Raw genomic sequence first — 14,659 nt, 5'->3', positions numbered from 1 at the left:
GAAGGTCATCAGAGGTTAAGGGTTAACGCCAGATTAAATGGGGTCATTTATAGGTAAAGGTGTGTCATTCAGCTGTCTCTTGATAAGGTGTGTCATTCAGCTGTCTCTTGATAAGGTAAAGGTGTCATTCAGCTGTCTCTTGATAAGGTAAAGGTGTGTCATTCAGCTGTCTCTTGATAAGGTGTGTCATTCAGCTGTCTCTTGATAAGGTAAAGGTGTGTCATTCAGCTGTCTCTTGATAAGGTAAAGGTGTGTCATTCAGCTCTTGTCTCTTGATAAGGTGTGTCATTCAGCTGTCTCTTGATAAGGTAAAGGTGTGTCATTCAGCTGTCTCTTGATAAGGTGTGTCATTCAGCTGTCCTTGATAAGGTAAAGGTGTGTCATTCAGCTGTCTCTTGATAAGGTGTGTCATTCAGCTGTCTCTTGATAAGGTGTGTCATTCAGCTGTCTCTTGATAAAAGGTGTGTCATTCAGCTGTCTCTTGATAAGGTGTGTCATTCAGCTGTCTCTTGATAAGGTAAAGGTGTGTCATTCAGCTGTCTCTTGATAAGGTGTGTCATTCAGCTGTCTCTTGATAAGGTGTGTCATTCAGCTGTCTCTTGATAAGGTAAAGGTGTGTCATTCAGCTGTCTCTTGATAAGGTGTGTCATTCAGCTGTCTCTTGATAAGGTAAAGGTGTGTCATTCAGCTGTCTCTTGATAAGTCTCTTGTAAAGGTGTGTCATTCAGCTGTCTCTTGATAAGGTGTGTCATTCAGCTGTCTCTTGATAAGGTGTGTCATTCAGCTGTCTCTTGATAAGGTGTGTCATTCAGCGGTCTCTTGATAAGGTGTGTCATTCAGCTGTCTCTTGATAAGGTAAAGGTGTGTCATTCAGCTGTCTCCTGATAAGGTGTGTCATTCAGCTGTCTCTTGATAAGGTGTGTCATTCAGCTGTCTCTTGATAAGGTAAAGGTGTGTCATTCAGCTGTCTCTTGATAAGGTCTGTCATTCAGCTGTCTCTTGATAAGGTAAAGGTGTGTCATTTAGCTGTCTCTTGATAAGGTGTGTCATTCAGCTGTCTCTTGATAAGGTAAAGGTGTGTCATTCAGCTGTCTCTTGATAAGGTGTGTCATTCAGCTGTCTCTTGATAAGGTGTGTCATTCAGCTGTCTCTTGATAAGGTGTGTCATTCAGCTGTCTCTTGATAAGGTGTGTCATTCAGCTGTCTCTTGATAAGGTAAAGGTGTGTCATTCAGCTGTCTCTTGATAAGGTAAAGGTGTGTCATTCAGCTGTCTCTTGATAAGGTAAAGGTGTGTCATTCAGCTGTCTCTTGATAAGGTGTGTCATTCAGCTGTCTCTTGATAAGGTGTGTCATTCAGCTGTCTCTTGATAAGGTAAAGGTGTGTCATTCAGCTGTCTCTTGATAAGGTGTGTCATTCAGCTGTCTCTTGATAAGGTAAAGGTGTGTCATTTAGCTGTCTCTTGATAAGGTGTGTCATTCAGCTGTCTCTTGATAAGGTAAAGGTGTGTCATTCAGCTGTCTCTTGATAAGGTGTGTCATTCAGCTGTCTCTTGATAAGGTAAAGGTGTGTCATTCAGCTGTCTCTTGATAAGGTGTGTCATTCAGCTGTCCCTTGATAAGGTAAAGGTGTGTCATTCAGCTGTCCCTTGATTCAGCTGTAAGGTGTGTCATTCAGCTGTCTCTTGATAAGGTGTGTCATTCAGCTGTCTCTTGATAAGGTAAAGGTGTGTCATTCAGCTGTCTCTTGATAAGGTGTGTCATTCAGCTGTCTCTTGATAAGGTAAAGGTGTGTCATTTAGCTGTCTCTTGATAAGGTGTGTCATTCAGCTGTCTCTTGATAAGGTAAAGGTGTGTCATTCAGCTGTCTCTTGATAAGGTGTGTCATTCAGCTGTCTCTTGATAAGGTAAAGGTGTGTCATTCAGCTGTCTCTTGATAAGGTAAAGGTGTGTCATTCAGCTGTCTCTTGATAAGGTAAAGGTGTGTCATTCAGCTGTCTCTTGATAAGGTAAGGTGTGTCATTCAGCTGTCTCTTGATAAGGTAAAGGTGTGTCATTCAGCTGTCTCTTGATAAGGTGTGTCATTCAGCTGTCTCTTGATAAGGTAAAGGTGTGTCATTCAGCTGTCTCTTGATAAGGTGTGTCATTCAGCTGTCTCTTGATAAGGTATAGGTGTGTCATTCAGCTGTCTCTTGATAAGGTGTGTCATTCAGCTGTCTCTTGATAAGGTGTGTCATTCAGCTGTCTCTTGATAAGGTAAAGGTGTGTCATTCAGCTGTCTCTTGATAAGGTAAATTCAGCTGTCTCTTGTCATTCAGCTGTCTCTTGATAAGGTGTGTCATTCAGCTGTCTCTTGATAAGGTAAAGGTGTGTCATTCAGCTGTCTCTTGATAAGGTGTGTCATTCAGCTGTCTCTTGATAAGGTAAAGTGTGTCATTCAGCTGTCTCTTGATAAGGTAAAGGTGTGTCATTCAGCTGTCTCTTGATAAGGTAAAGGTGTGTCATTCAGCTGTCTCTTGATAAGGTAAAGGTGTGTCATTCAGCTGTCTCTTGATAAGGTAAAGGTGTGTCATTCAGCTGTCCCTTGATAAGGTAAAGGTGTGTCATTCAGCTGTCTCTTGATAAGGTAAAGGTGTGTCATTCAGCTGTCCCTTGATAAGGTGTGTCATTCAGCTGTCTCTTTATAAGGTAAAGGTGTGTCATTCAGCTGTCTCTTGATAAGGTAAAGGTGTGTCATTCAGCTGTCTCTTGATAAGGTAAAGGTGTGTCATTCAGCTGTCCCTTGATAAGGTAAAGGTGTGTCATTCAGCTGTCCTTGATAAGGTAAAGGTGTGTCATTCAGCTGTCTCTTGATAAGGTAAAGGTGTGTCATTCAGCTGTCTCTTGATAAGGTAAAGGTGTGTCATTCAGCTGTCTCTTGATAAGGTGTGTCATTCAGCTGTCTCTTGATAAGGTAAAGGTGTGTCATTCAGCTGTCTCTTGATAAGGTAAAGGTGTGTCATTCAGCTGTCTCTTGATAAGGTGTGTCATTCAGCTGTCTCTTGATAAGGTAAAGGTGTGTCATTCAGCTGTCTCTTGATAAGGTGTGTCATTCAGCTGTCTCTTGATAAGGTAAAGGTGTGTCATTCAGCTGTCTCTTGATAAGGTAAAGGTGTGTCATTCAGCTGTCTCTTGATAAGGTGTGTCATTCAGCTGTCTCTTGATAAGGTATAGGTGTGTCATTCAGCTGTCTCTTGATAAGGTCTGTCATTCAGCTGTCCCTTGATAAGGTAAAGGTGTGTCATTCAGCTGTCCCTTGATAAGGTGTGTCATTCAGCTGTCTCTTGATAAGGTAAAGGTGTGTCATTCAGCTGTCTCTTGATAAGGTAAAGGTGTGTAATTCAGCTGTCTCTTGATAAGGTAAAGGTGTGTCATTCAGCTGTCTCTTGATAAGGTGTGTCATTCAGCTGTCTCTTGATAAGGTAAAGGTGTGTCATTCAGCTGTCTCTTGATAAGGTGTGTCATTCAGCTGTCTCTTGATAAGGTATAGGTGTGTCATTCAGCTGTCTCTTGATAAGGTGTGTCATTCAGCTGTCTCTTGATAAGGTGTGTCATTCAGCTGTCTCTTGATAAGGTAAAGGTGTGTCATTCAGCTGTCTCTTGATAAGGTGTGTCATTCAGCTGTCTCTTGATAAGGTAAAGGTGTGTCATTCAGCTGTCTCTTGATAAGGTGTGTCATTCAGCTGTCTCTTGATAAGGTAAAGGTGTGTCATTCAGCTGTCTCTTGATAAGGTAAAGGTGTGTCATTCAGCTGTCTCTTGATAAGGTAAAGGTGTGTCATTCAGCTGTCTCTTGATAAGGTAAAGGTGTGTCATTCAGCTGTCTCTTGATAAGGTAAAGGTGTGTCATTCAGCTGTCTCTTGATAAGGTGTGTCATTCAGCTGTCTCTTGATAAAGGTGTGTCATTCAGCTGTCTCTTGATAAGGTGGTGTGTCATTCAGCTGTCTCTTGATAAGGTAAAGGTGTGTCATTCAGCTGTCCCTTGATAAGGTAAAGGTGTGTCATTCAGCTGTCTCTTGATAAGGTAAAGGTGTGTCATTCAGCTGTCTCTTGATTAGGTAAAGGTGTGTCATTCAGCTGTCTCTTGATAAGGTGTGTCATTCAGCTGTCTCTTGATAAGGTAAAGGTGTGTCATTCAGCTGTCTCTTGATAAGGTAAAGGTGTGTCATTCAGCTGTCTCTTGATAAGGTGTGTCATTCAGCTGTCTCTTGATAAGGTAAAGGTGTGTCATTCAGCTGTCTCTTGATAAGGTGTGTCATTCAGCTGTCTCTTGATAAGGTAAAGGTGTGTCATTTAGCTGTCTCTTGATAAGGTGTGTCATTCAGCTGTCTCTTGATAAGGTAAAGGTGTGTCATTCAGCTGTCTCTTGATAAGGTAAAGGTGTGTCATTCAGCTGTCTCTTGATAAGGTGTGTCATTCAGCTGTCTCTTGATAAGGTATAGGTGTGTCATTCAGCTGTCTCTTGATAAGGTGTGTCATTCAGCTGTCCTTGATAAGGTAAAGGTGTGTCATTCAGCTGTCCCTTGATAAGGTGTGTCATTCAGCTGTCTCTTGATAAGGTAAAGGTGTGTCATTCAGCTGTCTCTTGATAAGGTGTGTCATTCAGCTGTCTCTTGATAAGGTAAAGGTGTGTCATTCAGCTGTCTCTTGATAAGGTGTGTCATTCAGCTGTCTCTTGATAAGGTAAAGGTGTGTCATTCAGCTGTCTCTTGATAAGGTGTGTCATTCAGCTGTCTCTTGATAAGGTAAAGGTGTGTCATTCAGCTGTCTCTTGATAAGGTAAAGGTGTGTCATTCAGCTGTCTCTTGATAAGGTAAAGGTGTGTCATTCAGCTGTCTCTTGATAAGGTAAAGGTTGTCATTCAGGTCTCTTGAAAGGTGTGTCATTCAGCTGTCTCTTGATAAGGTGTGTCATTCAGCTGTCTCTTGATAAGGTAAAGGTGTGTCATTCAGCTGTCTCTTGATAAGGTGTGTCATTCAGCTGTCTCTTGATAAGGTAAAGGTGTGTCATTCAGCTGTCTCTTGATAAGGTAAGGTGTGTCATTCAGCTGTCTCTTGATAAGGTGTGTCATTCAGCTGTCTCTTGATAAGGTAAAGGTGTGTCATTCAGCTGTCTCTTGATAAGGTGTGTCATTCAGCTGTCTCTTGATAAGGTAAGGTGTGTCATTCAGCTGTCTCTTGATAAGGTGTGTCATTCAGCTGTCTCTTGATAAGGTGTGTCATTCAGCTGTCTCTTGATAAGGTAAAGGTGTGTCATTCAGCTGTCTCTTGATAAGGTGTGTCATTCAGCTGTCTCTTGATAAGGTAAAGGTGTGTCATTCAGCTGTCTCTTGATAAGGTGTGTCATTCAGCTGTCTCTTGATAAGGTAAAGGTGTGTCATTCAGCTGTCTCTTGATAAGGTAAAGGTGTGTCATTCAGCTGTCTCTTGATAAGGTAAAGGTGTGTCATTCAGCTGTCTCTTGATAAGGTAAAGGTGTGTCATTCAGCTGTCTCTTGATAAGGTGTGTCATTCAGCTGTCTCTTGATAAGGTAAAGGTGTGTCATTCAGCTGTCTCTTGATAAGGTAAAGGTGTGTCATTCAGCTGTCTCTTGATAAGGTAAAGGTGTGTCATTCAGCTGTCTCTTGATAAGGTAAAGGTGTGTCATTCAGCTGTCTCTTGATAAGGTAAAGGTGTGTCATTCAGCTGTCTCTTGATAAGGTGTGTCATTCAGCTGTCTCTTTATAAGGTAAAGGTGTGTCATTCAGCTGTCTCTTGATAAGGTAAAGGTGTGTCATTCAGCTGTCTCTTGATAAGGTGTGTCATTCAGCGGTCTCTTGATAAGGTGTGTCATTCAGCTGTCTCCTGATAAGGTGTGTCATTCAGCTGTCTCTTGATAAGTTAAAGGTGTGTCATTCAGCTGTCTCTTGATAAGGTAAAGGTGTGTCATTCAGCTGTCTCTTGATAAGGTGTGTCATTCAGCTGTCTCTTGATAAGGTATAGGTGTGTCATTCAGCTGTCTCTTGATAAGGTGTGTCATTCAGCTGTCCCTTGATAAGGTAAAGGTGTGTCATTCAGCTGTCCCTTGATAAGGTGTGTCATTCAGCTGTCACTTGATAAGGTAAAGGTGTGTCATTCAGCTGTCTCTTGATAAGGTGTGTCATTCAGCTGTCTCTTGATAAGGTAAAGGTGTGTCATTCAGCTGTCCCTTGATAAGGTGTGTCATTCAGCTGTCTCTTGATAAGGTAAAGGTGTGTCATTCAGCTGTCTCTTGATAAAAGGTGTGTCATTCAGCTGTCTCTTGATAAGGTGTGTGTCATTCAGCTGTCTCTTGATAAGGTAAAGGTGTGTCATTCAGCTGTCTCTTGATAAGGTAAAGGTGTGTCATTCAGCTGTCTCTTGATAAGGTAAAGGTGTGTCATTCAGCTGTCTCTTGATAAGGTAAAGGTGTGTCATTCAGCTGTCTCTTGATAAGGTAAAGGTGTGTCATTCAGCTGTCTCTTGATAAGGTGTGTCATTCAGCTGTCTCTTGATAAGGTAAAGGTGTGTCATTCAGCTGTCTCTTGATAAGGTAAAGGTGTGTCATTCAGCTGTCTCTTGATAAGGTAAAGGTGTGTCATTCAGCTGTCTCTTGATAAGGTAAAGGTGTGTCATTCAGCTGTCTCTTGATAAGGTAAAGGTGTGTCATTCAGCTGTCTCTTGATAAGGTAAAGGTGTGTCATTCAGCTGTCTCTTGATAAGGTAAAGGTGTGTCATTCAGCTGTCTCTTTATAAGGTGTGTCATTCAGCTGTCTCTTGATAAGGTAAAGGTGTGTCATTCAGCTGTCTCTTGATAAGGTAAAGGTGTGTCATTCAGCTGTCTCTTGATAAGGTAAAGGTGTGTCATTCAGCTGTCTCTTGATAAGGTGTGTCATTCAGCTGTCTCTTGATAAGGTAAGGTGTCATTCAGCTGTCTCTTGATAAGGTAAAGGTGTCATTCAGCTGTCTCTTGATAAGGTAAAGGTGTGTCATTCAGCTGTCTCTTGATAAGGTGTGTCATTCAGCTGTCTCTTGATAAGGTAAAGGTGTCATTCAGCTGTCTCTTGATAAGGTAAAGTGTCATTCAGCTGTCTCTTGATAAGGTGTGTCATTCAGCTGTGTGTCATTCAGCTGTCTCTTGATAAGGTGTGTCATTCAGCTGTCTCTTGATAAGGTAAAGGTGTGTCATTCAGCTGTCTCTTGATAAGGTGTGTCATTCAGCTGTCTCTTGATAAGGTAAAGGTGTGTCATTCAGCTGTCTCTTGATAAGGTAAAGGTGTGTCATTCAGCTGTCTCTTGATAAGGTGTGTCATTCAGCTGTCTCTTGATAAGGTATAGGTGTGTCATTCAGCTGTCTCTTGATAAGGTGTGTCATTCAGCTGTCTCTTAAGGTAAGGTGTGTCATTCAGCTGTCTCTTGATGAGGTAAAGGTGTGTCATTCAGCTGTCTCTTGATAAGGTGTGTCATTCAGCTGTCTCTTGATAAGGTAAAGGTGTGTCATTCAGCTGTCTCTTGATAAGGTGTGTCATTCAGCTGTCTCTTGATAAGGTAAAGGTGTGTCATTCAGCTGTCTCTTGATAAGGTAAAGGTGTGTCATTCAGCTGTCTCTTGATAAGGTAAAGGTGTGTCATTCAGCTGTCTCTTGATAAGGTAAAGGTGTGTCATTCAGCTGTCTCTTGATAAGGTAAAGGTGTGTCATTCAGCTGTCTCTTGATAAGGTGTGTCATTCAGCTGTCTCTTGATAAGGTAAAGGTGTGTCATTCAGCTGTCTCTTGATAAGGTAAAGGTGTGTCATTCAGCTGTCTCTTGATAAGGTAAAGGTGTGTCATTCAGCTGTCTCTTGATAAGGTAAAGGTGTGTCATTCAGCTGTCTCTTGATAAGGTGTGTCATTCAGCTGTCTCTTGATAAGGTAAAGGTGTGTCATTCAGCTGTCTCTTGATAAGGTAAAGGTGTGTCATTCAGCTGTCTCTTGATAAGGTGTGTCATTCAGCTGTCTCTTGATAAGGTAAAGGTGTGTCATTTAGCTGTCTCTTGATAAGGTGTGTCATTCAGCTGTCTCTTGATAAGGTAAAGGTGTGTCATTCAGCTGTCTCTTGATAAGGTAAAGGTGTGTCATTCAGCTGTCTCTTGATAAGGTGTGTCATTCAGCTGTCTCTTGATAAGGTAAAGGTGTGTCATTCAGCTGTCCCTTGATAAGGTGTGTCATTCAGCTGTCCCTTGATAAGGTAAAGGTGTGTCATTCAGCTGTCTCTTGATAAGGTAAAGGTGTGTCATTCAGCTGTCCCTTGATAAGGTGTGTCATTCAGCTGTCTCTTGATAAGGTAAAGGTGTGTCATTCAGCTGTCTCTTGATAAGGTGTGTCATTCAGCTGTCTCTTGATAAGGTAAAGGTGTGTCATTCAGCTGTCCCTTGATAAGGTGTGTCATTCAGCTGTCTCTTGATAAGGTAAAGGTGTGTCATTCAGCTGTCTCTTGATAAGGTGTGTCATTCAGCTGTCTCTTGATAAGGTAAAGGTGTGTCATTCAGCTGTCTCTTGATAAGGTAAAGGTGTGTCATTCAGCTGTCTCTTGAGGTAAGGTGTGTCATTCAGCTGTCTCTTGATAAGGTAAAGGTGTGTCATTCAGCTGTCTCTTGATAAGGTGTGTCATTCAGCCGTCTCTTGATAAGGTGTGTCATTCAGCTGTCTCTTGATAAGGTAAAGGTGTGTCATTCAGCTGTCCCTTGATAAGGTGTGTCATTCAGCTGTCTCTTGATAAGGTAAAGGTGTGTCATTCAGCTGTCTCTTGATAAGGTGTGTCATTCAGCTGTCTCTTGATAAGGTGTGTCATTCAGCTGTCTCTTGATAAGGTAAAGGTGTGTCATTCAGCTGTCTCTTGATAAGGTGTGTCATTCAGCTGTCTCTTGATAAGGTAAAGGTGTGTCATTCAGCTGTCTCTTGATAAGGTAAAGGTGTGTCATTCAGCTGTCTCTTGATAAGGTGTGTCATTCAGCTGTCTCTTGATAAGGTAAAGGTGTGTCATTCAGCTGTCTCTTGATAAGGTGTGTCATTCAGCTGTCTCTTGATAAGGTGTGTCATTCAGCTGTCTCTTGATAAGGTAAAGGTGTGTCATTCAGCTGTCCCTTGATAAGGTAAAGGTGTGTCATTCAGCTGTCTCTTGATAAGGTAAAGGTGTGTCATTCAGCTGTCTCTTGATAAGGTAAAGGTGTGTCATTCAGCTGTCTCTTGATAAGGTGTGTCATTCAGCTGTCTCTTGATAAGGTGTGTCATTCAGCTGTCTCTTGATAAGGTAAAGGTGTGTCATTCAGCTGTCTCTTGATAAGGTGTATCATTCAGCTGTCCCTTGATAAGGTGTGTCATTCAGCTGTCACTTGATAAGGTAAAGGTGTGTCATTCAGCTGTCTCTTGATAAGGTGTGTCATTCAGCTGTCTCTTGATAAGGTAAAGGTGTGTCATTTAGCTGTCTCTTGATAAGGTGTGTCATTCAGCTGTCTCTTGATAAGGTAAAGGTGTGTCATTCAGCTGTCTCTTGATAAGGTAAAGGTGTGTCATTCAGCTGTCTCTTGATAAGGTAAAGGTGTGTAATTCAGCTGTCTCTTGATAAGGTAAAGGTGTGTCATTCAGCTGTCTCTTGATAAGGTGTGTCATTCAGCTGTCTCTTGATAAGGTATAGGTGTGTCATTCAGCTGTCTCTTGATAAGGTGTGTCATTCAGCCGTCTCTTGATAAGGTGTGTCATTCAGCTGTCTCTTGATAAGGTAAAGGTGTGTCATTCAGCTGTCTCTTGATAAGGTAAAGGTGTGTCATTCAGCTGTCCCTTGATAAGGTAAAGGTGTGTCATTCAGCTGTCTCTTGATAAGGTAAAGGTGTGTCATTCAGCTGTCTCTTGATAAGGTGTGTCATTCAGCTGTCTCTTGATAAGGTGTGTCATTCAGCTGTCTCTTGATAAGGTGTGTCATTCAGCTGTCTCTTGATAAGGTAAAGGTGTGTCATTCAGCTGTCTCTTGATAAGGTGTGTCATTCAGCTGTCTCTTGATAAGGTAAAGGTGTGTCATTCAGCTGTCTCTTGATAAGGTGTGTCATTCAGCTGTCTCTTGATAAGGTGTGTCATTCAGCTGTCTCTTGATAAGGTAAAGGTGTGTCATTCAGCTGTCCCTTGATAAGGTAAAGGTGTGTCATTCAGCTGTCTCTTGATAAGGTAAAGGTGTGTCATTCAGCTGTCTCTTGATAAGGTGTGTCATTCAGCTGTCTCTTGATAAGGTGTGTCATTCAGCTGTCTCTTGATAAGGTGTGTCATTCAGCTGTCTCTTGATAAGGTAAAGGTGTGTCATTCAGCTGTCTCTTGATAAGGTAAAGGTGTGTCATTCAGCTGTCTCTTGATAAGGTGTGTCATTCAGCTGTCTCTTGATAAGGTAAAGGTGTGTCATTCAGCTGTCTCTTGATAAGGTGTGTCATTCAGCTGTCTCTTGATAAGGTAAAGGTGTGTCATTCAGCTGTCTCTTGATAAGGTGTGTCATTCAGCTGTCCCTTGATAAGGTAAAGGTGTGTCATTCAGCTGTCTCTTGATAAGGTGTGTCATTCAGCTGTCTCTTGATAAGGTGGTGTCATTCAGCTGTCTCTTGATAAGGTGTGTCATTCAGCTGTCTCTTGATAAGGTGTGTCATTCAGCTGTCTCTTGATAAGGTGTGTCATTCAGCTGTCTCTTGATAAGGTAAGGTGTGTCATTCAGCTGTCTCTTGATAAGGTAAAGGTGTGTCATTCAGCTGTCTCTTGATAAGGTGTGTCATTCAGCTGTCTCTTGATAAGGTAAAGGTGTGTCATTCAGCTGTCTCTTGATAAGGTAAAGGTGTGTCATTCAGCTGTCTCTTGATAAGGTGTGTCATTCAGCTGTCTCTTGATAAGGTAAAGGTGTGTCATTCAGCTGTCTCTTGATAAGGTAAAGGTGTGTCATTCAGCTGTCTCTTGATAAGGTAAAGGTGTGTCATTCAGCTGTCTCTTGATAAGGTGTGTCATTCAGCTGTCTCTTGATAAGGTAAAGGTGTGTCATTCAGCTGTCTCTTGATAAGGTGTGTCATTCAGCTGTCTCTTGATAAGGTAAAGGTGTGTCATTCAGCTGTCTCTTGATAAGGTAAAGGTGTGTCATTCAGCTGTCTCTTGATAAGGTAAAGGTGTGTCATTCAGCTGTCTCTTGATAAGGTAAAGGTGTGTCATTCAGCTGTCTCTTGATAAGGTAAAGGTGTGTCATTCAGCTGTCTCTTGATAAGGTGTGTCATTCAGCTGTCTCTTGATAAGGTAAAGGTGTGTCATTCAGCTGTCTCTTGATAAGGTGTGTCATTCAGCTGTCTCTTGATAAGGTAAAGGTGTGTCATTCAGCTGTCTCTTGATAAGGTGTGTCATTCAGCTGTCTCTTGATAAGGTAAAGGTGTGTCATTCAGCTGTCTCTTGATAAGGTGTGTCATTCAGCTGTCTCTTGATAAGGTAAAGGTGTGTCATTCAGCTGTCTCTTGATAAGGTAAAGGTGTGTCATTCAGCTGTCTCTTGATAAGGTAAAGGTGTGTCATTCAGCTGTCTCTTGATAAGGTGTGTCATTCAGCTGTCTCTTGATAAGGTAAAGGTGTCATTCAGCTGTCTCTTGATAAGGTGTGTCATTCAGCTGTCTCTTGATAAGGTAAAGGTGTGTCATTCAGCTGTCTCTTGATAAGGTGTGTCATTCAGCTGTCTCTTGATAAGGTAAAGGTGTGTCATTCAGCTGTCTCTTGATAAGGTAAAGGTGTGTCATTCAGCTGTCTCTTGATAAGGTAAAGGTGTGTCATTCAGCTGTCTCTTGATAAGGTAAAGGTGTGTCATTCAGCTGTCTCTTGATAAGGTAAAGGTGTGTCATTCAGCTGTCTCTTGATAAGGTGTGTCATTCAGCTGTCTCTTGATAAGGTGTGTCATTCAGCTGTCTCTTGATAAGGTGTGTCATTCAGCTGTCTCTTGATAAGGTAAAGGTGTGTCATTCAGCTGTCTCTTGATAAGGTGTGTCATTCAGCTGTCTCTTGATAAGGTAAAGGTGTGTCATTCAGCTGTCTCTTGATAAGGTGTGTCATTCAGCGGTCTCTTGATAAGGTGTGTCATTCAGCTGTCTCTTGATAAGGTAAAGGTGTGTCATTCAGCTGTCTCCTGATAAGGTGTGTCATTCAGCTGTCTCTTGATAAGGTGTGTCATTCAGCTGTCTCTTGATAAGGTAAAGGTGTGTCATTCAGCTGTCTCTTGATAAGGTGTGTCATTCAGCTGTCTCTTGATAAGGTGTGTCATTCAGCTGTCTCTTGATAAGGTGTGTGTCATTCAGCTGTCTCTTGATAAGGTAAAGGTGTGTCATTCAGCTGTCTCTTGATAAGGTGTGTCATTCAGCTGTCTCTTGATAAGGTGTGTCATTCAGCTGTCTCTTGATAAGGTGTGTCATTCAGCTGTCCCTTGATAAGGTAAAGGTGTGTCATTCAGCTGCTAGTGAATGAGTGGTGACTAAGCTGTCTCTTGATGAGGACCCAGTCACAACAGGAAGTGATGGGTAGGGAGCTCAGACAGCGTCCTGTGATGTCCAGGACCTGTTTCTGACCCATATAGCTTAGCTGAATTTAATACCAGGTGTGGATCAAACTCTTGATAGTGAAGGTGTAGACTAGTGTCACCTGCTAGTTAGTTAGTTAGCTGTTAGTTAGTTAGAGGGGTTTAAACTAACACAGTAAACTGATAGTGAAGGTGTGACAGTGTTCAGCTGCTAGTTAGATAGTTAGGTGTGTCATTCAGCTAGTTAGTTAGAAAACTAACACAGCACACTGATAGGAAGGTGTAGACTAGTGTTCTCCTAAATGAGTTAGTTACAACAGTTAGTTAGTTAGTTAGTTAGTGAGTTAGTTGTTTCTGCAGTTAGCGTTACTGAATTTAAACTAACACAGCACACTGATAGTGAAGGTGTAGACTAGTGTTCAGCTAGTTAGTTAGTTAGTTAGTTAGTTAGTTAGTTAGAGGGGTTTAAACTAACACAGTAAACTAGTGAAGGTGTAGACTAGTATTCAGCTGTGTTAGACTTAGTTTAGTTAGTTAGGGGGTTTAAACTAACACAGCACACTGATAGTGAAGGTGTAGACTAGTGTTCTCCTGCTAGTTAGTTAGTTAATTAGTTAGTTAGTTAGTTAGTTAGGGGGTTTAAACTAACACAGCACACTGATAGTGAAGGTGTAGACTAGTATTCAGCTGCTAGTTAGTTAGTTAGTTAGTTAGTTAGTTAGTTAGTTAGTTAGTTAGTTAGTTAGTTAGTTCGTTAGAGGGGTTTAAACTAACACAGTAAGCTGATAGTGAAGGTGTAGACTAGTGTTCAGCTGCTAGTTAGTTAGTTAGTTAGGTAGGTAGTTAGAGGGGTTTAAACTAACACAGTAAACTGATAGTGAAGGTGTAGACTAGTGTTCAGCTGCTAGTTAGTTAGTTAGTTAGTTAGGTAGGTAGTTAGAGGGGTTTAAACTAACACAGTAAACTGATAGTGAAGGTGTAGACTAGTGTTCAGCTGCTAGTTAGTTAGTTAGTTAGTTTAGATAGTGAAGGTAGGTAGTTAGAGGGGGGTTTAAACTAACACAGTAAACTGAGGACAAAGACAAACATAATGGCACAACAGGAAGATGGGTTGCACATGAATTGCCTTTTGGGAACAATAAAGATTTATTGAATTGAATACGGTACCTGTTTCTGGACACCGTTGAGCTGCAACACCTTGATGATGAGCGAGGCAGTCCGTCCTTTATATTGAATAGTCCTCAACAGAGTCCCCACGTTGTCCACACTGAAGGCCTCAGACCAACGCCAGTTACCCCAGCCCTCTATGCAGATGTGAAGGAGCTGGAGGAGAGGAGGGGGAGAGGGTGGGGGGGAGGAGGAGGGGAGAGGAGAGGGTGGGGGGGAGGAGAGGGGGAGAGGAGAGGGTGGGGGGGAGGAGGAGAGGGTGGGGGAGGAGAGGGGGAGAGGAGGGGTGGGGGAGGAGAGGGGGAGAGGAGAGGGGGGGGGAGGAGGAGGGGTGGGGGAGGAGAGGGGGGGAGGAGAGGGTGGGGGAGGAGGAGAGGGGGGGGAGGAGAGGGTGGGGGGAGGAGGAGAGGGTGGGGGAGGAGAGGGGGAGAGGAGAGGGTGGGGGAGGAGAGGGGGAGAGGAGAGGGTGGGGGGAGGAGGAGAGGGGAGAGGGAGGGGGAGGGTGGAGAGGAGGGGGAGGAGAGGGGGAGAGGAGGAGAGGGGGGAGAAGGAGAGGGGAGGAAGGGGAGAGGAGGAGAGAAGAGAGGGGAGAGGAGAGGAGGAGAGAGGAGAGGGGGAGAGGAGGGGGAGGAGAGGGGGAGAGGAGGAGAGGAGGAGAGGAGAGAGGGAGGAGGAGGGGGGGGGGGTGAGTAGGGGGAGAGGAGAGGGGGGAGAAGGAGAGGGGAGGAAGGGGAGAGGAGGAGAGAGGAGAGGGGAGGGGAGAGGAGGAGAGACAAACATTAACATATTGTAATCACAGTATTTATGCTGACACACATTAGGAGTGGGGTCTTGAAGGTAGTCTGAGAGGTACCTGGTCAGGGCCCTGACACACACACACACACACACACAAACACGCGCACGCACGCACAC

General features: G+C 43.1%; 1 protein-coding gene across 1 annotated transcript in view; it reads right to left on the bottom strand.

The window, feature by feature from the left end:
- The window catches only part of LOC112239784 (vacuolar protein sorting-associated protein 13B-like), a 160,692-nt gene that overhangs the window by 68,409 nt on the left and 77,624 nt on the right, over positions 1 to 14,659 (bottom strand). The window contains 1 exon segment of the mRNA XM_042315865.1: positions 13,748 to 13,903. Coding sequence (XP_042171799.1) covers positions 13,748 to 13,903 — 156 coding nt within the window.

This window comes from Oncorhynchus tshawytscha, unplaced genomic scaffold, assembly GCF_018296145.1.
Source record: "Oncorhynchus tshawytscha isolate Ot180627B unplaced genomic scaffold, Otsh_v2.0 Un_contig_8019_pilon_pilon, whole genome shotgun sequence".
Lineage (NCBI taxonomy): Eukaryota > Metazoa > Chordata > Actinopteri > Salmoniformes > Salmonidae > Oncorhynchus > Oncorhynchus tshawytscha.
This window is presented reverse-complemented; position numbering and strand designations above follow the sequence as displayed.